This window comes from Sceloporus occidentalis, unplaced genomic scaffold (assembly GCF_023333645.1).
Source record: "Sceloporus occidentalis isolate IW3139 unplaced genomic scaffold, rSceOcc1.0.p SCAF_4, whole genome shotgun sequence".
Taxonomy (NCBI): domain Eukaryota; kingdom Metazoa; phylum Chordata; class Lepidosauria; order Squamata; family Phrynosomatidae; genus Sceloporus; species Sceloporus occidentalis.
The window spans coordinates 94,735,470-94,763,421 of NW_028316984.1; the positions used below are offsets into that span (position 1 = coordinate 94,735,470).

The window sequence follows — 27,952 nt, forward strand, 5'->3', positions numbered from 1 at the left end:
TATGACGTCCCTTCAGATATTTAAATTGGGCTATCATATCACCTCTTAACCTTCTCTACCACAGGCTAGACATACCCAGCTCCCTAAGTCACTCCTCATAAGGTATGGTTTCCAGACCTTTCACCATTTTGCTTGCCCTCCTCTGGATATGCTCCAGCTTGTCAACATCCTTTTTGAATTATGGTGCTCAGAAATTGACAAAATATTCTAGGTGAGGTCTGACCAAAGCAGAATAGAGTGGTACTATTACTTCCCTTGATCCAAATACTGTTTTAAAGGAGCAGCTAAAGTAAGTTCTTCCTGTCAGCAGATGGATGGTCTGATTCTGGCACAGCTTATGAGGCACTCAGCTTTATGAGGGCCTGGAGGAAAAGAGCATTGCTGCCAAGCTGCCAGGAACTCATGAAAAGTTCACAAGCTAAGGGGAAATAATGAGCTGCAGCCTTGTGCAGTGTTCATCTGGGAGTCCCCAAGCACTGTTTCAGGAGCCAGGGTCTTGAGACAAATCTCAGCCTGGAGTGATGGCATGGAGATGGAGTTCTAAAAACCAAATCTTGCCAAAAAGATCAGGATGAGAGCCCACCCTTGGCCACATCTTCTTGCCTTTCAGTGTACTGACCTTTGGTGCAATTGGCCCTGGGAAAAGCCTTTTTCACAACTTTGCTTTCAACTTTTTTTCCTCCTTGCAGTACGCAACTAACCATTTTCTCCAACCAAGTGGCTGTTAACACACACACCTCCCCACATACACACACACCATACAGATTATTTGTACTTTTGGCTGCATCAGTCCCTCCTTGGGTTTAAAATAGGGTTGGGGATAGAGATGTAATGCTAAACTACTTAATAAGGACGTGGATATAATGTATGCGAAGCCAGGGATTGTTTATACAGAGCAGAATACTCCTAGTTATGTCCCACAGAATCACAAAGCTGTGTGGAGGAAGGAGGACAAAGGGAAAATATGTGATCCTCCTTTCTTCACAAGGAACATGAAGAAAAATCCCCCCCACACACACACTTAATTTTGGTGGATGTAGTCTAAAGAAAGCATAGTAAAGGAAGAAATAGGAAAATATAGTTGAGGAAACCAGCAGGAGTACTAAGGGAGTGCAACAAAGAAAACCCCATCAAAATATTCCCCTGCTGGGTTAACAAATCACACTTTTGAAATGGTGCCTGGTCGATGTTTTTAACATTTAACTTTGTGTTTATTTTAAGAGGAATACTGCATCTTTAAGGATTCTGCCCCTCTAGATGCACACAGTTGTCTTGGTAGCTGAGGCCACTGTTCCTTTCTTCAGACCTTTCCTTCTTTCTTTCCATTCCTCTTGTCTATCTCTAGCCTTTCCTGTGCTCTCTCTCTCTCTCTTATTTGTCTGATCTTTTTTTTTTTCATTCACTTTCTTCTTATTTTTCTCTTGACTTTCTTTTTCTCTCTCTCTCATCCATTGCCCTGTCCCTTCAGTTCTGCTTCTGGGTTGCTACAGCTCTATAGTTCACATGCTTCAGTACTGTAGGAAATGCACATGTCTGCGCTGCTGGGTTTATTGTGGCCTGGGATTATTTCTCATTTCAATAAAACTCATTGCCCTTCTTTCTTTCTCATTGTTCGTTTGATGTCCATTGTCATTGTTAAAAGATTTAGTGCCTTCCCCTTTCTGGGAAAATGATTAAGAAACAAAGATGAATAGCATTTATGTGTCTGCATTGATATATATTTTATATATCTATATAATTCTGTTTACTTTTTCTGCTTTTGTGTACTCATTATATGCAGGCATGTAGACGTTGATATACACACACATCCAAGGGAACGGATAACTTGCTTGGCAATGCTGGCCAAGATCTTGCATCAAAGGCATAGCTACAATATCATATCTATGATTTATCTCCTGATCCAACCACTGAAACCCACTTTAAAAGCAATCCCTTGTCCTGAGCAATAGAGTTCTGCCATGCTGGTGAGTGGGGTACTGCAGGATGGAGTGACCAGCCTTTTTCTGCCAGTGAGTGGTAATATAATGAAAAATTGCAACAGGACCCTCCAGGAGTCCCTTCTACTGCTCTTTGCACTGGTTACATGCTGGCATGAGAGGACTGAACACGTCATCGTCCAACATCTCTCTTACCATACCCACAGAAATCTGTCACTTGAAACAGCTAACTGGCTTTTAAGGTGTGTCTCAGGAGTTTTTACAATCAATAGTACCATAGTCATAAATATGAACAGAAATAGTTAGGTCATGAGCCTAACTTACAACATTTTAATTTATTAACGGGATACCAGCCATCATACACACACACGCACGCACACACACACACACACTGTTACACTTGAGAACAAAATGTAGCCCTTTACATATGAAAATTTCATTTTTTTTATTCGAAAAGAAATTAAGAATTGAATAATTAACTCATACATCAGTAATACTGTAAATCAGAATGTCACACAGTGGGGAGGAGGGGGATACAAGTAATCTATGAGACAGAATAATGATCAGGACATGAAGAGGAAATGTATCTGTCTTGACCTTCCAGGACTACCTCAGATCTCAAAGGACGTGTATTGGTCTGACACTGACACCTTTTAGGTAGAAGAATGTAATAGATTCTGATATGTAGCAGAGTGGTTAAGCCAAAAATTGTGGACTTTAGGTTGAAAGTATGAAACCTAGCACATTTATAGACTGATGGGCATACACCAGTGCTTTGATGATATCAATCTTTTTTTATGTAGGTACCTGTAAGCATTGCCTCTGAGGGGCGGAAGACTAACAAATGCATGTTTCTGTCTTTTAATTCTTTAGCCACCAGAAAAATTCTTCCCATATATTATGAATAATGCTGACAGTGATTTTTAGCAAAGTCTGCATCTAAGGCCTGAAGCTATATCTGGTTTGGTGAGCAGTCACAATTTATACTGGGATGGGGATTATGTGGCTTTTCATATGTTGTTCTCCCAGCATTCCTCACCATTGGCCTTCTTGGCTATGGCTTTTGGGAGTCCAACAACATCTGGAGACCTGCATGATTCCCACAGCCATGATTACCACAAATCTTACTTATGAGCAACCCTGCCATTCCACAAGGTGATCATTGTGGAGGGAGTTCAGAGTGTTTTGGGTGCTCAACCACAGTTCCAGTACAGTATTCTGTATGAATTACTACAGCATTATGTCCAGTCCCCTGAAATGTTTGGGCACAAGACACTGAGTGTGATATGGCTTTGTTCTTAGCAAAGGTTTAGCTAGTTCCAGAAATCAAAGCTGCGTTTTTGGCTTTGGCAGAAACTTCAGTATAGATCCCTGCCCAAAACATCATGGAAAATGAAGGATGTGTAGTACTTTCATAAGAGAGAACCAATGATGCTTAGTCAATGAAGCAAAGCAGCATCTGTTTTTAAGAACATGCCATGCCAGGAAAATACTCCTACAACTTAGATGGCTTTGAGACAACACACAATGTACACATTCTATCTGGGAGTATTCATACAGGAAGAAGTAGTTCAAAGAGATTCAGAGTTACCAAGTCCTGAAAGTGGAGTTCGTGAGAGAAATATAGATCTAGTGGATAGATCTTAGCAAAGCTCAAAAAAGGTGCAATAAACTGATATGCTGAAATTTCCAAAGGCATGCAGTGTCTATATCAATATGATCCTTAATTCCACTGTTCTTTGCCACCATGAAGTAAACTGTTTTCCAGCATAGTTGAAATAACTGTTGTAAAATTATATGCTTTACCAAGTGAACTTAGGCAGTAAACTAATGCTTAAGTTTCCCATTTTATCCATAAAATAATATATATCTATGGTCAACTACCTAGTTTAGTTGAAAACACACACACATATACATGCACGCGCACACATACATGGGCACACACATATATATGCGCATTTATACTTTCAGTATATGTTCCATACAACATCAATTTGAACAAACAACCAAAAACATTCCAAATGTATTTTTGAATCATCAGTGTGTATTGCTATCATTAGACCAGTGAGGGAGAAAAACAATATTTTTCAGAGATGATATATTACACCGTTTAACAAAATTTTCTAGTGAATAGTTAGATTTTTGTTTTATCATCTAATGTGATTGGAACCTTACAATTGCAACTGAGGATGTTATCTCATTGTCAACAATATTTGTTTGTAAATTAAAAATTTTAAAATTAGAACTGAAATTAAAACCTGTATGAGAGAGCCAGAAACAGACATAAGTGTAAGGGAAAGTCCATATCAGGAAATGTTTAAGCATCATCATGGGAAATTTGATGCGTTTATCCTAAAGTGCACAAATTTGGTGAAAACTCTGGGCTTAACTGTTCCGCTATTATGGACATGATAGGGTTAGGCTAGTGAAGTCCCATAGCATAGACAGGGATGGGACCTGAATGCTCCTAAAACCAACAGGGAAATAATGGAAGTAAACTACTGCAGTCAACAATATTATGTTTTGATTTATATTATGTAACTGGGTAAGTCTTAGGATTTCTTTATAGCTCCCATGTTGCATGGTCTCATGCTGAGCAAAGGCAAAATATATTTTACAAATACTTAATTTTACATTCTTGTGGCTCTGAGGAAAGGACATCTTTTGGCATCTGTGGTTATTTTGAGGCCTTCAACAGTCAATTAAAAAGAAGGGAGGGGAGCAAGGTAGGTACAGTGTCTAACTGAAAGGAAAGTAGTATTTAATAATGTATTTTTATAAGGAGCTTTTAAAAGTAATGGCTTCAGCAATTGGGATGAGAAGGGTAGAAGTGGAGAATGAGAAGAATGAAATGATACCCATCCTAGTTTAGTCCTCTACCTATGTGTCGATTTCTGTTTTTCCATGACTAGTGGCTTGAATAATAGTAAAATAAAAGATAGAAATATAACTAGAGGTTGTGTTTAGGAGGCACAAGCAGTAATTTTTTGTGTTTCACACTGCATTTGTTTTCTGTTGTATATTTATTTTACAGGTTTTCAAGCAAACAAAGTTATCTTTACAATCCCTTATTCTTCCTCGTTAAAAGAATATTACATTAATATTAATACATTAATATTAGGGTTATAAAAATTACTTGATTGAAGGTCTCAACTAGATCAGTCCTTTCAAAAAACTTAAATAAGCTGGGTTGCAGCTGGGAGCACAAGCCCTGGTTAGTAATTGGATGAAAGACTGCCAGTGAATAGCAGATGCTGGAGGCTAAATTTAAGAGGAAGGAATTGGCAAAACCACCTTTAAGCATTCCTTGCCTTAAAAAAACCTATGAAGTTCATGGGGTCACCATAAGCCAACAAGCAACTTAAAGGAACACACACACACACACATTCCTTGATACATTTCAGCAAAGTGCTCACAGGGGAAAGTGCTGCATCCTCTGTACATTTTGTTGTTCTGAATTCCCAGTGCATTTAAAAGTACATATACAGATCTGCATAACAGAAAATAAGTTTCTCAGAGATCATGGGAGGCAAATACATACCCATTTTAGTAACCATAGCACAACTCCCTGTACTTAATCATAAGGATTTACCATTTTAAAGAAGCCAGTTTATACTGTTTATCGCTCCATTAGCTGGTTTAAGTCAGGGTGGACAAGCAAGCTGTGTTTTCTTCTTTGTCTCTATACCTACTGTGTCAGTGTCCATATTTCCAGATGCAAACCTCTTTAATGATTCTGAGCAGTATGGAAATATTTATCTGGTAAATCCTCCCTTCCTATAAGTGTTCCTTACTGGTGCTTCCATCAGCAGCAGATGCCTGTGGCAATAATTGTGACTGTGTGGTTCTCCAAACAATATTTCACTCTGCTTTTCATACTCTTCTCTCCACCTGTTTCCACGTCCCTTTCTTTCTCTCTCCTTCTCTTTTTATTCCCCTATGCCAAGGATGACGAGCGCTGACGCATTGGGGTAAGCTCCAGTTTTGGATTATTCCTCTTGTGGGACCTTTTCTTCTTGGGGAGGGAGAGATTTTCCTTTTAATTGCCATAGTTTAAATACAGTATACCATATTGTGACATGAGATTTTGTAACAGGAAAACATTGCAGGCTGAAGCATTTCAATGCATTCTGTGTGAGAGCACACATGTGTGTGCACTTGCATATACAGTATCCTAAATATTTCTCTGTGTTTTGAAGAGGCCAGATTGGCTCTGGGAACTGAGTGAACAGCCAGTTCTAGATCGGGTTGCATTCCCCCTGGAAGAGCATCCCTATCACTGGAGGTCCAAGTGGACATGTGGCTCAGAGTGCTTTGTGCTATCTTCAACTAGTGTACTAAGTACATCCTTTCCAAGACAGAGATAACCTACTGCAGTAGTTCGTTCGCTGGTAACCTCCCAATTAGACTACTATAATATACCATGTGCAGGGCTGTCTTTAAAGAAAACTGGAAGCTGCAGCTAGTGCAAAACACAACAGCCAAAACCAAAGAGACAGCTTATAATGCACATTTTTTAAAAATTGCATTAGCTAATTTTCACTTCAAATCTGAATACATTTTAATTCCAGTTTACTTCCAATCTGAATACAAAGTGCTTATAGTGGAATATAAAACCCTAAACAGCTTGGGACCAAGATATTTGAGGTAACACTCAAGTGCCTGGTGGCACAGTGGTTAAATGCCAGCACTGCAGCCACAACATTGTGAGTTTGATTCCAGAGGGCTCGAAGGTTGACTCAGCCTTCCATCATTTCTTAGGTCAGTAAAATGAGTACCCAACTTGTTGGAGTCAATTGGCGTACAGATTTTAAACCTCTTAGAGAGTGGTGAGTTCACTATTAAGTGGTATAGAAATGTAAATGCTATTGCTGTTGCTATATATGTGCCTGAAAACTGAGGTTGGTGTGTGTGTGTGAGAGAGGGGGGGTTCCTCTGTGTTCCACCAATGAGGAGCATACACTATGTGGGGATCTGGGAGAGGATCTTCTCAGCCATGGTACCCCAACTGTGTGGAATGCCCTCACTGTAGAGGTCCAACTAGTACCAACATTGATTTCATTCAGATACCAGAAAAAACAGGGCTGTTCATCAAATCCTTTGGGCCTCATTGATTTCTCTCAAATGCTAACTCACATAATTTAAAACTTTAAAAATTATTTTAATTTCTTAATTACATTTTTTTGTTTATTTAAATTATTATAATTGTTTTAAGCTCTCTTAGTATGTTTTGAATCATTTTACTTGTAAGCTATCCTGAGCTTGATATAGGTCAAAGTAGACTATTTTATCAGATAGATACATAGATGATAGGTAGGCAGATAGACAGATAAGTATAGAAGGTAAACACATATTTAATTTGCAGGTCTGATTGGTATGGCACAGTTGTGGGAGGCTGAATGTAAAGTAAGTTGAATGCAGGAAATACACATTCTCTTTGACATCCTATATGACCCTTCTTTTGCTTCATTAAATTTAAATGGAACCTCAGAGGGGAACTTGCAGAAAGCAGAGTTATTTGTCTCTTGTGGGCACCCTGTTATCTTGACTGCTCACTGACACTCCTGCAACAGAAGAGAGAAAATAACTCCATCTGTTTATAATAGCAGCAGTAGTTTGCCTCCCATTATTTGGATTTGGTTTGTGTAGGTTTGTGATGGTGCAACCATCGTTTCAGGATGGGGAAATAGGCCTGTGTTGTGTGCCTAAGCAAAAGCCCTTATTGGTGCAAATTGGCTCTAGAAACAGAAGAAAACCTGTTGCAGATCAGGACACATAGTGTACTAGCCAGATCCAGTGCTCTGATAGCACTATGGGGTAAACAAAGGGGAAGAACTTTTCTTCCCCTACTTCCAACTTTGTCATAGGTATTTATCACACTGGGGTTAATTTCAGCATTAAAGACAAATTAAAGCACATTTAAAGCATCCCACAAATAAGGCAAAAATGGTGAGTAATTGCACGAATGATTATCACATGCAAATGTGCAAATAAATATCGGAAATACATTGTCACTGAAATCCCGAAAGTAAAAAGATATGCAGTAATGCTTCTTTGTGACCACTTTAATGACGGGTTTTGTGTGATGTCATGTGAAATCGTTTCGCGTAATTACACAATTTTTCTGGGATATTCATGGGATAAACGCCTGATCTCATTTGTGTAATAAACCCCATAGTGATAATGCAGCACTAATAATAATAATAATAATAATAATAATAATAAAAGTTTATTTATATTTCCCGCCTCTCCCTACGGATCAAGGCGGGCTTACAACAATAAAAATGGAACACCAATTTCCATATATAAAATACATCTTAAAATCAAGACAGCACATTAAAATCCATATATCATCATATTCACTTACTCAGAGTGGGATGTCCCTTCAGTTTTATAAAAGATCAGGGGGATAAGCCTGCCGGAAAAGGTCCATTTTAATCACTTTCTTAAAAGCTTCTAGAGTAGTAATCAGTCGGATCTCTACCAATAAAGCATTCCACAGTTTAGGGGACATGACAGTAAATGCTTTGTGGGAAGTTGACAATTATCTGGTATTTGGATAATCCAAAAGATTCTTCCCAGATATTCTGCGAGTGCAGGGCGGATTATGTAGGGAGAGGCGTTCCCTCAAGTAAAACGGGCCCAAGCCACATAAGGCTTTAAAGGTTATGACCAATACTTTGTACTGTGCCCGGAAGCTGATTGGCAACGATTGAAGGGATTTTAATACAGGTGTTATATGGTCAGATCTAGGTGTTCCGGTGACCAATCTAGCAGCTGCATTTTGAACCAATTGAAGCTTCCAAACTTGGTACAAAGGTAGCCCCATGTAGAGCGCATTGCAGAAATCAAGACGAGAGATTACCAGTGCAAGTACCACTGCTTCAAGGTCCTTTCAGTCCAGGTAGGGACGCAGTTGGCGTATCATCCAAAGCTGATGCCAGGCACTTTTGACCATCGCATCTACCTGAGATGATAACTGTAGAGATGGATTGAAAAGTACCCCCAAACTGCGTACTTCATCCTTTAGGGGAAGTGTGATCCCGTCCAGGACAGGTTGACAAATCTCCGTCTCTGGACTTGGGGAACCTATCACTAGTACCTCCGTTTTCCCTGGATTCAACTTGAGTTTGTTTATCCTCATCCAGCTCATTACCAACCCAAGGCAGGCATCCAGGGGAGAGATGCCATCCTTAGTCACTGCATCAGTTGGACACATAGAGAAGTGTATTTGGGTGTCATCAGCATACTGATAACACTGCACCTCATGTCTCCAGATGATCTCTCCCAGCGGTTTCATGTAAATATTAAACAGCGTGGGGGACAGAATGGCGCCCTGAGGGATACCAGATGTCAGCTCTCTTTTTGCAGAGCAGCTGCCTCCCAGCTCCACAATCTACCCGAGAGGTAGGATCAGAACCATTGAAGCACAGTGCCCCGGATACCTAACTCCCTCAGGCGTTCCAGAAGGATACCATGGTCGATGGTATCGAAAGCCACTGAGATGTCCATATGTTTCTGGCCATTTCTGACTCTGCTTCTAATGCCTAATCACTCCTCAAAGAAGAAAATAATGCAAGATATGACAAAAGTCAACAACTGACTTAAATCTATGCTGGTTTTTAATCAGTGATAATAAATCTACATCCATGCAAGTGTTGAATTTTAACTTACATCATCCCTGACCACGGCCATACTGGCTGCTAGGAGCTGAACAATATCTAGAGCTGTGATGGCAAACCTGTGGCACACATGCCACAGGTGCACAAGACCCCATTTCACCCGGCACAGGTCAGGGGAAAGGAGGAACACGCGCAAACACATGTGCCCATTGTTCCTCCTCCCTGCCATTTCCCAGCCTTCAGTTGTCTCTCAGAGACAGCTGGAAGCCGGAAAATAGTGCAGGAGAGAAGGGGCTACAGGCATACACCTCTGTCTCCTCCCTGCCTCCTCCCAGCCTTCAGTTGTTTCACAGAGGCAGCTCTAAGCCAGGGAAAGGACAGGGGGGAGGAGAAACAACACCAGTTGTTCCTTCCCAGGGACCTTACCTGGTCCCCGGCTTCCTCCGGAAGGCAGGGAAAGGTCCGAAGTAGGAGAAACGGCACATGCTTGTTCCTTCTCCTCCCCAGGGGCCTTTTCTGGATTCCAGCTGCCTCCAGAAGGACAGCCAGGGGCAGAGAAAGGTCTGGGCAGAGGAGAAGGAGGAGGAACAGCACGCATCCACCCACCTTGACCTTCCCCAGTTTCTAACTGAGACAACTGGAGGCCATGGAAAGAGCGGGGGGGGGGAGATTTACCTTCCTGGAAGCCCCACCCCTGAGAGCAGAAGTCCTGCCCCGGAGGTTGGAAGCCCTGTCCCAGAGGGCCGGAACCCCACTCTCAGCACTGGGTATTACCCAGTGCCAGGGGAAAATTTATTTTGGGCACATGGCCCCAAAAAGGTTTGTCATCATTGATCTAGAGGGTAACCAATTCTCCAACCCCGCTTTAAATCCTGAAGATCTGTTACAGGAATATAAGAAATTATTGATCTAGAGGGTAACCAATTCTCCAACCCCACTTTAAATCCTGAAGCTCTGTTGCGGGAATATAAGAAATTAGGGTCTTGGGCTAGATATATAAAGTATCTCATAGATTTCTAATCCATTCTGTCCTCCCCCCCCCCCCCCATTTTTTTTCCTTTTGCTACTGTTAGGGAACAAAAAGGTTGAATATTTTTATTTCCCCTCAACTAGGAAAGTGCGTCTAGATCCTCTGTGAGGTCATAGAATGAGCAAGCACACAACTTGTGCACACGATTTATGCTGAGCCTCTAGGGAATCTTGAAAGACACCTGAAGCCCTATTAAAAGTACCCCATGCAATTGGATGGCTCTTCCTTGAACGACAGAAAACCCAAATCCTGCTCTTACCTTCTTAATATTGCTGTGTTACAGCAGTAAGCATACACTCTGTGTGTGCGTGCATGTGTGCGAAATTTCCAGGTGAAATTTCTGTCACTTTTTGTAGCACATCTTTTTTTCCTTTCACAAGGTGATACTTTTATGGTTTGCAAACATACTTTTTCTATTATATTCTTTCTCTTTTGTATTCTTTTCCAATTCTTTTTCTATTTTATTTCTGTTTATCATTAAGTTCTTTAAGATACAGGAGTTCTGCCAGCTGGGAGGGAGGGAGGGAGGGAGGGAGGGAGGGAGGGAGGGAGGGAGAGTGAGGAGTCGCTACATTTTGCCCCTAGAAAAATGTCTGTTGTATGTTTTCCTTATGTTTTCTAATGTTTGCCCAGCTTAATCAAACTCTTCCACTAAACCCACCTACAAAACACCTGTTTGCCTTCTCCTGTTTGCCTGTAAACAGTCAAGCATCCTCCTCCCTTCTCAGAACTGTCAGGACTGGCTCTCACCCTCGTGCCACCCCCAGGATGGCTTCCCCAAAGGGGCAACTTCACCTTGATGTCACCCCCTTTGGCAGCAACCCTGCCACCAATGGACCCATGCCTGCAGGAGACCAAGTTATCTAGCCTGATCTATCAGTTAGGGAAGCCTGGTGGAAGCTTCAAGCCTCATTTCTGGTCCAGAAAAGACACCCTCTCAAGCAATAGCAAAATCAGTAGATATACATTTCTCTTTCATACCCAGATTGAGTTTGCTAGCCATGTTTTTTATTGTTGTTGTTGCTATGTATTTTTTTTTCCTTTTGGTATTTAATAGGTACCCATATTTCTGACATGTGCTGCTTTCTTTTAGAGTATCAGAAGATGAGAGGGACAGATAGATCCCAACTGTCCTATTTTTTATGATCAAAGGCAACCCCCATTTGGTTCTTGGTCTTTCAGCAGGGAAATGCTTTGGTACTGGGGGGGAAATGACAACAGCAACAACGGTGCTTCACTATTTTTTAACAAATACTGAGAATATATTAAAAGTAATCTTAGGTGGTCTGCTTATGACCAGTTAGAACTTTTGAAGAGTTGTTATAAGTCACATCAGAATAAATTGGGTTGTTCAGCTGAAAAAGGAAGCTGCCCACACAGAAATAATGTGAGATGTAGGTATGTGGCGGACTGCTGAATCTGATTCTTTATCATTTAGTGCTAAAGCTTCATGAGATGGCAAGCTGTGAGGAAAGTTCCAGTTTTTGAACTGGAAGAATCAGTTGAACTTTGAAGAATCAGTTTTTGAAAATTAATTTTGTTATGAAGCTTTAAAAAGTAGATGAGAAATATGAAAACATTTTTCAGATATTCTGGTCTAATTTCTAACAAACACCTCTTTAGAGTCCACTTGATTCTGTAATTTCTCTGCAATATAATAAACATAGTAATAATTTTTTATACTTTATTACATTAGGGAGAATGGAGAATAGATGTACCTATAATCTGACAAATGGTTTTGTTCAAATCTCAGCCCTGCAGAGATACAAAGCATGATTAATTTTCAAAATTTGCATGGCTCGACTCATTAGAAAAAAAGCTAATCTTGTAATGGGACCTAAATGCCTCCAGAGATTCTGGTAATGCTACATTTAAATGGCTATTTCCTTTTTAAGAATAGCGGATCCACAGATAAAATACCCCTTTCCCTCTGTAGATTGCCAAATGCTTTTCTTTTTCTTCTTCTTCTTCTTTTTTTTCCTTTTTTGTCCACTTAGTGTTACTACTCAGGGTCTGTATGCTGATGTGTTACTCCTGTGGAGTTTCCAAAAGAACAGGGATTCATATCACTATCCAATGCACGATCTCTTGCTTTCAATCTGAATTCTCAGTGCTCTTTCATCTCAGCACTGCTTTGGGCAAGTTTTCATGAAGAGTGTCTGATCCCAAGTTTCTTTAAGTTGGTTTTATGTTCTGGCTGATAGCTGAAGACCAGCACAGAATAACTTCTTTCATACATCTTAATAACATTACTTGGTGTTGGGTTTTTCCCCCCTTTAACTTGTTAAATTAAGAGAGCAAGATGTCTGTTATTTTTCCCCCCTCAGAGTTGTCATATATTTTCAGGCATTAAAGTACACCGTTTTCCTTGGTCAGTTTGGAGGTTATTTTTCTTAAATAAACTTTGACATATTATGATGTGATGGTTACTCTTTATTTGTAACTGCAAGCTCTAAGAATAACTTGGTTAATTCCAACTTTGCTCATTAAAGGCATGCAGCAATTTTGAGGGGCTGGGAAACTAGTATCCCCTGAAATCCCAGTCACTTTCGGACAGTTTACCCCACTATGCTCTGTGTGTTTGTGTGTGTGTGTGTGTGTGTGTGTGTGTGTGTCTTTAGAAACTTGCCATGAAAACCCCATGAGAAGTTCACATTAGAGTCGCTGTAAGTCAGAAATGACTTGAAGGTACACAGCAACAATATGATGCTTCATCATCACAAGCCCAATGTAGGCTTCATGGTGATATTTAAACAAAGAGGTGAGTTTAATTGACTGGCTAAGAGCTTAACATAACTTTAATTTTTAAGGCTATTTTGATTCTTGTAAATGATTAGAATGGGGAAATGAAAAAATTAAAGATGGACTTTTCTATTAACAAAGTGCTAGCTTTCATATTTAATCTCATACTTCTTCCAATATTATATTGAATGCACCTCCCTGAAATTCATTTGAATGAAAGCGTGGTTTATAGAATTTTAAAATCAAGAATCAAGAAGATTTTGAAAATTTGGAAATATGTATAATTATTTAAGTTTTTTGCCTTCAAAAGGGAGGTAACTAAGCCAAGCACTGTGTAATCAGTTACTAAATATAGTTGAGTAAATGCAGATGGGCAATGTTCATTATAGTTCTGCATTGTAAAGTTGATGTAAATGCAGAGTACTGGCAGCTTTTCTATAAAAGGTTTATTAATTGTATAGAATACCAGCATGATCCCTTATATTTGTGTAGCCATTTTGTTTTTTAAATATTTAATATCCTATTACTCAAGACACAGGGTGCATCTACACTAGAAATAATAAAGTTTGACACCAATTTAATTGCCATGTCTCCATCCTACAGAATCCTGCACCAGAACTCTTTGGCAGAAAAAGCTAAAGACCTTGTAAAACTACAAATCCCAGGATTCCATAGGTTGGAGCTGCAGCACTTAAAGTGATGTCAGACTGCATTATTTCTACAGTGTAAATTCATCCACACAATTCCACCATATTTGCTAATGGCTTCCATGCCAATGGAGCAGTGATTCCACTCTGGTTTTCAATTTGAATTTTAATGGAGGTATCCAAACTTGGTGGACCCAAATCCCAAATTAAATCCATTACCTTTAAAGTTTGGACTAAAACCCAATGGCATTGGAGCTGCTGCTGCACAGAAAGCAATTCCAAATAAACCTTTGCAGTGGATTAGATCTGAACATTATCTATCTAAAGGGTAGGGATCATGTGGCCCTTAAGGTTTTGTTAAGACTGTAACTCCCAGTTTTCTTCACGATTGGCTAAGATGAGAAGGAGACTTGTTCCTACTGTTGCTAAGCTGAGAAAGAGACTTGTTCCTACTGTAAAATTTGTTTATTTGGTGCTAAGAAAAAATAAGTCTGATAGGACATGGAAGAGAAATCAGAAGTACATTATAGCATTATGGGTAAAATGTTGCCTCTTTTGCTTAGGTCCCTGTGTAGGGCTCACTTGACGGAGCACTTGGTCTACATATGATCAGCTTCAGTTTCTGCAACCAACAGCTAAGTTGATGTAGGAAAGATTAGTTACTGAGATAAATCCATCATGGTTCTGATTCTTTATTTCTTCCTTATTGTTACTTGTGGCAGAAGATATACTTCTACCCCTTTCCTCACCACTTCATGTGCAAGTCTAATAGACCAAAGTTGTTTTTTTTTATGAAACCAAAATTGTCCCTGAAATCAGTGGATGTACTCCAGAACAAATTCATGGGCAATTTTCAACCTGATCACTTTTAAGTGCTGATTTATACCCCCGACCAACTTTATGCTGTGATGTGTTTTCAGATAATGCTATATTATGTACATGCACAGTTTGAAATCACGTGTGATAATGGCTTGAAAAACCAGTAGAATCTGCAGTTTTTAAGTCACACGATTCATCATGGTCCAACAAATGTGACTGTGTAGTTGAAATATACTTCTGAACATGTTATTACTTGCATATATGAGGAGACATCAGGTATCATTTTGGTACACATTTGAATCCTTCCCTACATGATACTATTTTTCTACCTAAATGTAAAGTATAGTTATATTGTGTATTATTTATTAATAGAGATTATCATCATGGCTACTCTTCTAAAACATACCAGGAATACCAGTACACTATGTGGATGTCTTTGGAATTTTTCGCATGTTCAGTTTAAATATGCCATTGAGTCTCTCAAGAATGGTTTGTGTTATGGATTAATGGTGTTACGATGGAATAGGAAGAGGAAGGGGGAATGTAAATTGCATTGCCTAAATCCATTTGCTGATCTAGAGTAGATCCACTGGATCAATGATATTTATGTAAGTGTTCTTACAAGCCTTTGACTACAACCTATGGCAAATCTATATCTTATGGGCTTCTTGGAAGATTTATTTATAGGAATTTGCCATTGCTTTCCTTTAAGGCTGATAGATGTGACTTGTCCAAGGTCATCCAGTGGGTTTCTCTGGCCAAGCAGGGATTCAAACTTGGATCTCTCAGAATCCCAGTCCAACACTGATATTACTACACTAGGCTGGCTATGATATATCAACTGATTCAGTGGGTCTCTTCTAGTTGATACTAGTGATTGGATTTATGACTGCATATCCAAGATACATGGTGATTATGCAGACATTCCCTGACTTGTGAAAATACTCTTGCATTACGACCTGGGGATGATTAAGCATTCCTTTGCTTATGTATCCCATCATGAAACCTCCATACTGTTTCTTAACCACTTATTTTTTTTCATAATGACTTTGATGACTTGTTATGGTAAGCACCAGGGCTTTGGTGTCCTCCAAACCTCAAAGCATAATCCATCAAAATGGATACAGCCATTTTGATAACAGATACAACCAATATATGGGGATGCCAATGGTTTCTTATAAAATTCCTCCTTTGTAAGTGCAGGAAAGGTGTGATGATTCAAAAAGGAAGGTCACAAAGAGATATATTTGGTTTCAAAACAATGATATATACTCAGCATCATAAGTAATTCATAGAGGTAACTTGCTAGCCTGATATGTGACAAATGAAGGCAGTGTCTTCCAGAATTTACACTTTCCTGACTTTATCTGAGCCTTAATACAGAGATCAAATCCCCTTTAATGATGTTTGCTGTGGGGTAAATTGTATAAAGATGGCATTTCCAGACATGCACAGAAATAACTGATCTCATAAAGAATGAAACACAGACAAACAAAAGAATGGGTTGTTCCATATTCACATATTATTTGAAAAACAGAAGTCAGCCCTGTAGGATTTTTTTTAGTAGAAATATGAACAGAAACGTCATATACAGATTGCTTGTGGTGGTGATTCGTACTCTAGAATGCATCTTTGACAGCAGTTTCTCAGAATGTTGTCTTTCTGTTGTGTTCACTCAGGTCTCGTTCAATCAGTGGAGCTTCATCTGGTCTATCCACCAGCCCCCTCAGCAGTCCAAGGGTAAGTAGGATTACTTGAAGATTAGAATCCCAACCTCTTTCTCAAGTGAACTAGGTGACATCTATTATTTCTTTCCATGATCTGATTGATGATTTTGTCAGTCAGGGTGTGATAAGGGAGTTACTTTCTGAAATTCACTGTACTGTTCATAAGTATTGGTATAGAGTCCCTCTTGGATCTGTGATACTCTCATTGCCTAAAGCATCATTTACCTAACATAGTGACAACATGCAAGATCCTGTTGGAGAATTTATAGTATAATGATAAGAACATCTGCTGCTTATTATAAACCCATGGCGAAGCAGTGAACCATAAAAACTAGAGATACTGTGGGAACAAATAATAGATCTGAACAATGCTTGAGAAACAGTGAACTCTAATCAACAGAGAAATCATACAAAATTGGATTAGGATGATCCACTATAGATAAAGAAGGCCCTTGGGTATAAAGCACAAAAAGGGAATCGTGCAGGAGTAGTAAAAAAATTGTGCAGCCCAAGGGAGAGCAGGGTGTCTGGGGTTGGTCATGTGGCATAGATTCTGATTGACAAGCAAATAATCTCACCCTTGCTTGCCTTTTCCCCACTTAACAGACAGTTTCAGTCTTTTACTGTCTTACAAAGTCTCTAAAAGAGACATTTCATGCCACTTTTAGTGACAAGTTCAACGTTTGCATGTGGTTTGCTTCTAACCTGACTAGAATCTGCAAGTTAATCACCTTTTTGACACCCCACTGTGTCCACTATGGACCCTGACACAGTGTGAAACAACTAAAGGAGCTCATCATTTTATTTCCAGCCTCTAGCACAAGAGCAAATTCACTTGCCACTCAGTGAAAACACAATTAAAGCTTCTTTAACATGAATGTGTTTGGCATAATTGTGCCTGTTTTCTTTGGTTTCTGTGCAGTAGCCCAGTTCTCTGTGGACTTTGATTTGTACTCTTCATCCCCAAGTACAACCATGTTGGTCTTAATTTGGATACATCAGGCAGAGTTTTGGTCAAGATTTGCAGATCTTATCTAAGACTGTATCTGACATACCTCTTCTGTTCCTTAGCAATATGATTTATTATTATTTAGGAGCAGGGAAGAAACAAACATAAGCAAGGGGTTCTGTTAAGCTGTAACTTCTCAATGGATCAGCAGTGGTAGGAAATCTGAGCTATAAATTAGAATTAAGCAAGTGATAAAAATAATTAATAAAGCCAAGAATAATCTTCAGAAATACTTGGAAATATTACCATATCAGAACATGTTACCGTATCTGAACATGAATTTTGCTTTTGTACAGGCCAAAGTAGATGTGTTACTAAACTCACCTCTTGAAGAATTATGTTTCTTTAAAACTGCTAATGGCCACTGTATGGCATAAAGTATTATCAGGATTGTAGAAAGTGCTGCCCCTTTTTGTGCTGCCATAGGCCTGACAAAATCTTCTTCCTTCCACCATCTGCAAGGTACGCTATCATAGGCTGCATCCACACTGCAGAAATAATCCAGTTTGACACCATTTTAACTGCCATGGCTCAATTCTGGAATTCTGTTACAAGAAACTATAGTTCCCAGAATTCCATAGCATTGAGCCATGGCAGTTAAAGTGGTATCAAACCAATTTTTTTCTGTAATGAGGATGCAGCCATAGACTTCCTTCCTGTGGCCCTCCACATGGTGACTATTAACAGTTAAAAACCAATCATGAAGGAACAAATTTCAAGGAACAAACTTCAAAGAAAAAAAATTAACTTCACAACTAGTTTGATCCTGTGTTGCCAAAATGTCAGATACTTGGTCATTTAAGACATTATCTGCTCTTAGTAAAGGCACTAAAACCAGTAGTAGTGTCCCATTATTATACAGAAGGCTAAAAGCAGAATGAAGTATAATTTTAATACATTAAAACCAGAATTTAATATAATTTAATGTAACTGCTATATAAGAAGATAAATATTTGGTTTTATGTGCATTCTGTACACGGAGAAAGGCCATATATAAATTACACATACACACATGCACAAGCAAAAGAAAATTGCTGTACATTCTTTGATGACTTTCACAATGAAGACCAAATACAGTTTTATTGGTATGATTTTTCCAATCTATGCAATTTTTAACTTTATGAAAAGACATTACTTAGTTCAGTTTTTAGAATCAGTCTAACAGTATCTTTCCAAACAATATTGTTTTTCTTTCTAATTTAGTTTGACTCCTGTTTGCAAGTTTCTTTCTTGAAATGTTCTTATCACTAAACCTGTCTAGCTTTTTTTAAAAAAAAAGACATGATCTCCTTTTCTCACTTGGTTTATGATAGATTGTGAATTGTTTATTTTAGTTTGTGTTTTTAATTACCCTTGATCAACCCTAGAATGGGATTCTGGGGCAGTATAATAACATTAAGCCATGATTTAAAAGATGTAAACAACAGAATCAGGTTGTTTGACTATCCAGTGACTGAAGACGTAAGGGTAGTAGGGGGAATTTGCAAAGCAAACTTGTTTGGATGACCCTTCTTGGGATTTACTATTAAACCCCAAATTGGCCATTGTTCCATGTTTTTGTAAGATCTCATTTTTTAAAGCCTGGCAGAGAAAACTGGGTATCTCTGGATGGACAGCCAGGGGAAGAAGAGGGATGAACTGATACAGCCCCCTATTGTCTGTTCTGTCACTCATTCTACTTCTCTTTCACACACACAAACACACAACAAACAGTCCATGCTACCATCTGGTAATACTTTGAAAGTGATGGAGAGAATTGACTTAAGTATTAAAGTGTGTGTCTCTGTCATCACCTGCTGCACACATATTGTTTTGATTTGCATTTCTTTGCTGCGTTTGATTGTAGCCATTTTGAATGGGGAGTGGGCAAGCTCAGCCTACATGCTAACATGTTGGTTTTCACTGCGACTTGAATGGTGACGCCTTCCCCTTCCTCAACTCCCTTCAGCCTTGTTCTTTGCTCTCTGTGAGACAGTCAGAACAACTCAGGGATGTGGCTCTCTCTTACAGCTTCCCCTCCCTTGCCCACCTTGTTCTTTTTCTTTTCTTTTCCTTCATGTTACTTTTGCTCTGTGGTTTTTCTTTGCTGACACATGGTTGGTTAAAACAATGAGGCTTGTTAGAAAACTGTTGGTTTTCACTGCCACCACTGCTGCTGCTGCTGTTGATTATGCTGTGTTCCCGGCTAACTGCATGTTTTTTTTGTTTTTGTGTCTGTGTTTGTTTTTTGTTTCTTTGCAATCTCCTAACCCTACCCCTTCACCCTCACCTCCATATCTTGCACCTCTTTGTGATGTGGCACACCACTGCAACTCAAATGGGCTTTATTTCTCTGTTCACCCACTTTGTGTGTATGTGTGTGTGCGTTTTGCTTTTCTTGATGTGCATGGATACTCTCTGTGTGTGTATCTTGTAGCCTATCAGAAAATTTTTCATCCCCCCTCAGACTCCTGACCTCCCTTTCACCTCCCGCCCCCAAGTCTCCCTGGACTCCGATACGTGTAGGAATGCTTCCAGGCCCGGACATGTTCTGCAACCAAAGCCAGCACTTCAACCTAATCCAAAGACACAGACTTTACCATCCAAGAGTAAATTGGCTGAAAAACCACTCCAGTCTACCAAATCCAATCCACTCCCATCTGGCAATGCTATTGCCCCTGCTCCCCAAAATGCCCCGGCACAAAACACTCAGGGCCGCCCACCTGTTCCTGGGTTTAGCCCACAGCTGGCTGTTCCTGCGGTGCAAACCAACCCTCTGTCTCCTGTTAGATTGCTCCCTTCTAGTACTGACCCAAGCACCAAATCTATCCCCATCATACAGGTCACCCCTCACCCCTCTCCAAGGGGCAGTCCCCTCCCTACCCCCAAGGGGACACCTGTCCATACGCCAAAGGAGAGCCCAGCAGGCACACCCAACCCTACGCCACCATCCAGTCCCAGCATTGGAGGAATGCCTTGGAGAACACGGCTCAACTCAATCAAGAACAGCTTCCTGGGATCTCCTCGCTTCCACCGCCGGAAATTGCAAGGTACACCTGTCTGCTCCTCAAACATAGCAATTTAAGTTGAACAAGTAAAATCCTAGTACAGAGAACACTTGATAAGTAGATAGCAAAGAGAGAAAGTACTGGAAGGAAATCTGGAAGTCTCTGTGTCACTATTTACTTCTGTTCCTACCCTTGCTATTCAAACAATCAATGCCAATTCTGATAGTGCCACTAATTATACACACACACTTTCCAAATATTTATTTTCTGTCCCTGAAATTGGGAAATCAACTTTAACTCTTTTTTCAGGAGGAAAAAAATGTTAGGCTTTTGCAATCAACTGTGCTATTACGATACATGACAGAAGAGGGATACTGCTAAAAGCTAGTTTGAATGAAGCAGAAGGATGTTAGGAATATATCTCCTGCCACATAGTCTAAAGGTTGGACACATGAACTGCAAAACACTGTTGTCTTAATGGAAAAGAGCATCCAAATGGCATTATATAGAAGTTGTACCTTAAACTCGTTCTTTGTATGGGTCTTTAAAAACAAAGTCTTCAGTCATATCATATTTCTTTTAGTTCCCAGTATGCTACCCAAAGAATAATAAAGCAAGCTCAAAAAGCTAATTTTGATTTCAAGGTTACATATGTAGAGATGCTAGCTGCACCACTTACTGTCTCTGTTCTGTAGCCTTCATCATGAATTCAGCACTTGCACCTCCATTATGGTCTAGTCTAGAGATTCCACTCTTGTTTCTGACCAGTACTATCCACTGTATTCAGTCATTGCATTCTATTGCAATACTTGTCAGTGGCATCAACAGGCTTGGTGATACTCAGTGCGGAGAGGGGGGCTGCCAAGAGGGAAGGCCTGCCCTGTCCTCCCCTCCTGCTACTCTCCCCTGAGGGCCTCACCATTGGCCTGGGTCCCTCCCCAGCCTCAGCTTCCTCCTCAGGGTGAGAGCTAGGCCACTGGCGAAGACACAAGGGGTGCGCTTGCCCTTCTGTCACCCTTGTTGCCACCCTCCCAGGATGAGAGCTGGGCTGGCAGCAAAGACATGAGGAACATGCCCGTCCCTTTGTCACTGCAGCAGGAGGGCCCCACTAGGTGTTACCTCTTTTCTGGAGTGTCAGCTGGTGTAGTCCAAACACCCAACACCTGGCCAATGATGCCACTTCTTGTTGTATGAGACCCTCAGGTCCTATGTTTGCCAATTCAAAGATATATGTTATGTCGAAGAAGAGTCAGTACATCTACCTTCATTAATTTTGCTTCTTTCTGCCCTGAGCACATGCCTATTTTTTTAAAAAAATAAAGATGTCTTCAGGTTCACCTGAGGCATGGCTTTTAGAAAGACAGAAAAACACTTAGGCAAAAATGGGCTGCATCAAATTATTTTATGGCATCAGTTTTCTTTTCCTTGGGAGGAAAAAAAAATCCCCTACATTGTAATCAAGATGAAGGCAGACAATGCACTTATGTTTTGAAAAAAAGAATGCTTTTAATTTATTGATAGGATGACTAGGATTTATGAAGGATTCCAGATGGCTGTTAGTCTAGAAGAACCAAAATTATGGAACAGACATTCTCACTATGCTCTAACATTTGCTATGCATTCCAGCAGATTCTTTCTCTTTTGCTTCCTTTTTTCCAAGTATATTTCCACCTACCTACAGACCTTCACTCTGCTTTTACTCAGCCAAAATATAGTATTAGAAGAGAAGGATTGTGTCTATGGACTTTGATGAATAAAGCAGGAAGCAATGTTCACTACTATACATTACATGCAACAGTCTATATTCTTTCTGAGGCATAAGTGTGGGAATACATAGATGTGGTGATGGTCATTTCTTATCTAAGGGACAGATACCATCACCAAAGCTTCTTAGCATTCACAGTTCATAGAAACAGGTACAGAGAGAGACAGGGAAGTAAGCAAATTAAGGTTCTGTATGGTCCAGAAGGACCAAAGATTTATATACCCTCCATGGAGGAATTGAACTATATAGACTGTGCCTTCAGACTGATTGTATCCATACACACTTACACACCTTGGGCATTTACCAGCAAGTGCTATAACTTTGTCCTATGCAGTAATATAAGTATGGGTTTATCAGCATCTATCCCTCTGTTCATCAAAGATAACTGATTCAAGTTCCTGATGGAAACTGCTCATCCAAGAGTCCAACAATATAAGGAATCATGTCTTCAATCCACTTTTAACTGAAGTTTTTGTAAAATTATCACAACTCAGTTTTAACTGAGATGTTTTATGTGTGAATATCAAGAAATGTCTTCCTACAACAGCCCAACAATCTTTTCAGTTATGTCACCACTGTATTTAAGTAACAGGCAAAAATGATATTTATCCATATTCATGAAATACACTAAGTACTTTAAGGCTGAACTTCCTTTCAAGTCAAGGCAAGTCATGATCTGAAATCCATTTGGTTCCAGGGAGAGGGCTGCCTATAGCAGACTGACACATCAATCTGGATTTTTTCCCCCTAATCCAAGATTGTTTTTCCCCCAAGGGAAAAGGCTATAGAAAGACATACAATATGTTTTCAGTTTAAGAAAACTTACAAAAGGTGCTATTTGTTGTTTTCTATTGTTCGTAATAAATTGATAAACTATAATTGGAAATCCATTTCCTGATTCAAAACTGGTTAAAGTACATGGCCAGAAAATTCCCAAAGAGCAGCATTCCATCTCATTTGTACAATTGCTTCTTCTGTGCTGGAATACAAACTGCTAATATGAGGCAAACATCATATTCTCTGTTTCAAGGGAGAGGGGTAAAAATATCTAATTTTCAGATTTTCCAAGTAATCAGGCTGCTGCAGGCTAAATGTGCATGTACTAAATATTAGATTTCGAAATGTTACAGCACTGGCATCACTATTTTAACAACTTTTTAATGATGTTTTAGTGGTCCAACAATGGTACATTTTAAATTATATATTAATATCACCATTACTAAGTGGGTAAGGTGGTAGATCTAGATAGGTAGACGCAGCATAATGATAAGCCTATAAGATGCTCTAAGAGCTTAGTCCTACTATAATATTTCATTATATAAGTACTCATATCATTCACATATGAATACAGGATCAGTACAGACTGAGGGGTAAGACAAGCAATTACAAATTAAAACAAGTGTGATGTACTTGAGATATATGCATAATGAATTATGATCCCACATTTCATTATACTGAACGTGAAGAGGAATAAAAGAGGCTTTATTTTCTCCCTTCCCTCTTCTTCTCCCTTTTTTCTGTTTGTCTGTGTTTACATATACAGTACCTACGCCAGAAGAGATGTCCAATTTAACTCCAGAATCTTCCCCAGAGTAAGTATTTCATGATATGCGTTAATAAAATTACCAATTAGGCTCTTTCATGTTTAACATACTGTCAGAGAGGAGAAAGATATTCTATACCCAGCCTTTTTTAATAACTGATTTTATATCACCCAGATTATACCATGTTATGGACAGGGTATTGAAGCATCTAATTGTACTAACAGAGATATTGTTATGCCAAACAAATTTGTTGATGTTAGCTGCCTTCAAGTCAACTTCAACTTACAGTTACCCTATGAATGAGAGACCTCCAAGTCACCCTATTCTCAACACCCTTGCTCAGGTCTTGCAGATTCAGGGCTGTTGCTTCCCTTATTGAGTCTATCCATCTGTTGTCTTCCTTTTTTCCTACTTCCCCTAATTTTACCAAACATTATCATCTTTTCCTGTGAGTTATGTCTTCTCATGATACGGCCAAAGTATGAGAGCCTCAGTTTAGTAAAACAGTTTATAGAAACAATGCCTTTCAGTGAATTAGCTGCAGTAGTTCAGGGAAACAAATGATCTCTGATGTGTCTGATTAAGATAAAAAACATCATTTCTGATTCTTAAAAGAGGTGTTAGTCAAATATTCATAAAAATACAAACTTTTTTATTTCAAGTGTATATTTATTTATTTAAAATATTTATGTATCAGCCCTTGGTTCACCAGGGCCTTAGAAGCAATGCAAAAACTAATAAAAACATTCAAAACATTAAATGTATTGTTAACTGCCATCATATCAGCTTCCACTTAGGGTGACCCTATGAATGAGAAACCTCTAAGTCCCCCTACATCAAATGAGATCTTACAGACTTAGGACCATGACTTCTTTGATTCAGTCTAGCCAACTGTAATGGGGACTTCCTCTTTTCCTGCTGCCTTCTGCCTTGCCAAGCATTATTGTCTTTCCTAGCGAGTCCTATCTTCTCATAATAGGTTCAAAATACAACAAGTTTAGTCATCTTGGCTTCTAGGGAGAGTTCAGGCTTCATTTTCTCTAGGACCCATTTACTTTTCCATTTTAGCAGTCTGTGGTAGCTGTAGGACTCTTCTCCATGAAATAAACATTAGATTCATAGATGGAAATACCTTCAGAACAATCTAAAATACATCTTTAAATTTCTCAGAAGATGCCAGCCAAAGCTGCTGGTAAAACGTCGGGAATAAACTTTTCTAGAACATGGCCTCATAGCCTGAAAAACCCACAAAAACTACGGATGCCGACCGTGAAAGCCTTCAATTTCACATCCTTAAAATCATTTAAAACCAGTCAATTGAAACAGCAGAAAATTTTCAAGGACCAAAGGCCATGCAAAACATCATCATTTTAGCTGCCCTCAGGAAAGTCGGAAGAGATAGAAACATTCTAACTTCCTTTGGCAGGGAATTTCAGTGTCAGGGTTTTGTTGCAGAGACATTCTGTCACATGGTAGTTTATTGCATCAGGGTTAAAACGTTCCCCGGTGCATTCTAACGTGCACATGATGGGAACCTGATGGGGCCCAGAACGCTATTTTTCCGCACAGCGGAACGCCGCAGTCGCCGCCGGGCATTCCCATCGTGTTCCCATGGAGTTCCAGAGGGCGCCATTTCTGGGAACGCTTTGAAATGTGTGTGCACGTTAGAACGCACTGGGGAACGTTTTAACCCCAGTGTGATAAACATCATGTACACACTAATCTAGCCTTGTGGGGTGTCAGGACACACAATAGGACACCACTGAGGATCTCAAAGTTTGGGCAGGTTCCTATGGGAGAAGGTGGTTTTTCAGGTATCTTGGCTGCAACCATTTAGGACTTTGCAGGTCAAAACTAGCACCTTGAATTTTGCTCAGAATCAAAGAGCAGTTCTTGCAAGACTGGTGTTACGTGTTCTCTAAAACACACACATGCATTAATTGTAGCTTCCACACTCTTTTCAGATCCACATGGAGAACATTACAGTAGTGCAATTGGGAGCTAACTAAGAAAAGGGCATGGCTGACACACCAAACAAAACTACACAAGGGTATGCTTGGCTAGCACAACCACCTGGCCTTCCAGATGCTGGGTCCAAGAGTGCCCCCAAGATATAAACAGTAGATCTATACCTAATATTTCAAAAAGTCCCCTATCATCAAGACAGCCCAAAAGGATACATGATTATTGGTATCGGATGCTGCTGAGAGATCATTGTGCTATGTGGAAGGGTCCCAGATCTTGTGCCTCTCTTTGGAATATGTGGGGCAACTAGCTTTGAAATGTAAAGCATCCTTACATTGTTCACAGCAAAATGCCACTTTTTCTTTTGAGCCTGTTCTAGAACAATGTCCTGTTGGTTATCACTCAACACAGTGTAATCCATACTATAAAGAGTGTAGGAATAGAAGGTGCTGTAGCCTTTCAAAAGAGCTACTGCTTGGAAGAGCAAATAAAATAGCATCAGGACATATAGATGACCTTTATTTCAGTTATTTCCACCATAAAATGGAACCAAAGTACATCTAATGAAAAGGTACCTGTAAAATTACACATGTCTAAATGCTTTTAAAAAATACCTTATTGAGAGCAGTTCTCTAAAAACTCTCTTTCAAAGCACAAGAAGAGCACAGTGGACATTTACATTTTCTGTTGTTTGCACAGCTTCTTTTGTTACCTCTCTGGTCCCCACTAACCTGGTGACTGAAATGATCTGGCATTTGATTGGACCCAGGAGGTCTCCTAATCTGAGATGAAAGCTGTCTAGAACGTGCTCAGAGAACAGGCAGGATATAAATGTTTCAAAATAAATATGTTACCTTTATTGTTGATGGTGCTGCAGACAGAAGCATAAAAGAAATAGCAGAAAATAAAATGGACCACTTTTGTCAGATTAGTTAAGAAGAATCTTGAGTTCCCTCCCTCTCACCCACCCACCCACCCACCCACCCACCTAACTTCCTTCCTTCCTTCCTTCCTTCCTTCCTTCCTTCCTTCCTTCCTTCCTTCCTTCCTCTTTCTCTCTTTCTTTCTTTCTCTGCTTCTTTTTCTGCCACGATCTTTCTTTCTCTTTTTTCCTCTATATGTGGGCTACCCTCCCCCCTTCTATCTGATTTACGTCTGTGATCTCCTGTGAGTGTGCTGACTCCCCTCCAAAAATTCACACAACTCACTTTCCCTTTAAGAACTGCTGGGTGGAAGTAAAGCTGCCTTAGTAGGCAGTTTGGATGCAACTCAAGGCCTAAGGCTCTTTCCCCCTTTACAATATAATTGCTGAATTAATGAGTTCAATTGGATGGCACCCTGCAGTAAACATAATAAAAGCTGTAAAAAATAATGAACTGCATTTTTATTTCAACCATCAAGGCCTCAGCGCTCTGTGGTCTCTTTGGAGTTTTGTATTGTTTCTGCAGGAGAACACTTACTGACCCCCATGACTGATATGTTATATAAATGTATTTCCTTTTTCTTTTGCTGCATCTTTTAATGAATCTAATTCATTTAACAGTTCTGATGACTGGATATTATACCTTGACATGTCTAGGTAATGTGTATCATTTTATTTGTGGGCAAGTCTAGATCACTTAATAGAAGTTAAACTGATAGGCCCACATCCCCTTCTGGTGTAAAGCAGCATGACTCCATCTGCTTTTTAAACTTCTGAATAACTTCATAATGAATTTTAAAAATCTACAGTCCTCCAAATTACAAAGGTATTTATTCTTAACTAATAATGAGCTGGCAACTCCATTATAAACATGCTCATATTTTTAAGACTTGTTCATACAGCTTTTTCTGGGAGGTTATATGGAGCAAGAAAAGAGAACTGTGGCTGTTGGTATGTCCCTACTGTCTTATCCACACCAGCTCTAGTCCCCAACTTCTACACACTGAAGGAGCACATCTGTAGAATGGAAATCTATGTGCATATATTCCCCTGGGAACCGAAATCTTTGAGTGGAGACAGCTTACTCATGTAGAGGAGTTTCTTTTCTACAAACATGTCCTACAACTTCTGGAACAGCCAGAGAGGAAAGCCCAGTGAGCATGATACCTCTCTTCAATCTGATAATAATCATGTGGATTTAATAACCAAACAAATCTAATATTTTGTATTGCTTCC

The 27,952-nt window shown here is 39.6% G+C and overlaps 1 protein-coding gene across 20 annotated transcripts in view; it reads left to right on the forward strand.

Annotated features, from left to right (window-relative positions):
- The window catches only part of BRSK2 (BR serine/threonine kinase 2), a 535,565-nt gene that overhangs the window by 473,284 nt on the left and 34,329 nt on the right, over positions 1 to 27,952 (forward strand). For 11 of the 20 annotated variants that reach the window (XM_089520942.1, XM_089520948.1, XM_089520947.1 and 8 more), the window contains 4 exons: positions 5,885 to 5,908; positions 16,477 to 16,537; positions 19,950 to 20,562; positions 23,829 to 23,877. In XM_089520942.1, the coding sequence (XP_089377068.1) occupies positions 5,885 to 5,908; positions 16,477 to 16,537; positions 19,950 to 20,562; positions 23,829 to 23,877 (747 nt within the window). The remainder of the gene's footprint in view (positions 1 to 5,884; positions 5,909 to 16,476; positions 16,538 to 19,949; positions 20,563 to 23,828; positions 23,878 to 27,952) is intronic. The other 9 variants (XM_089520952.1, XM_089520955.1, XM_089520956.1 and 6 more) reach the window with 3 other exon arrangements.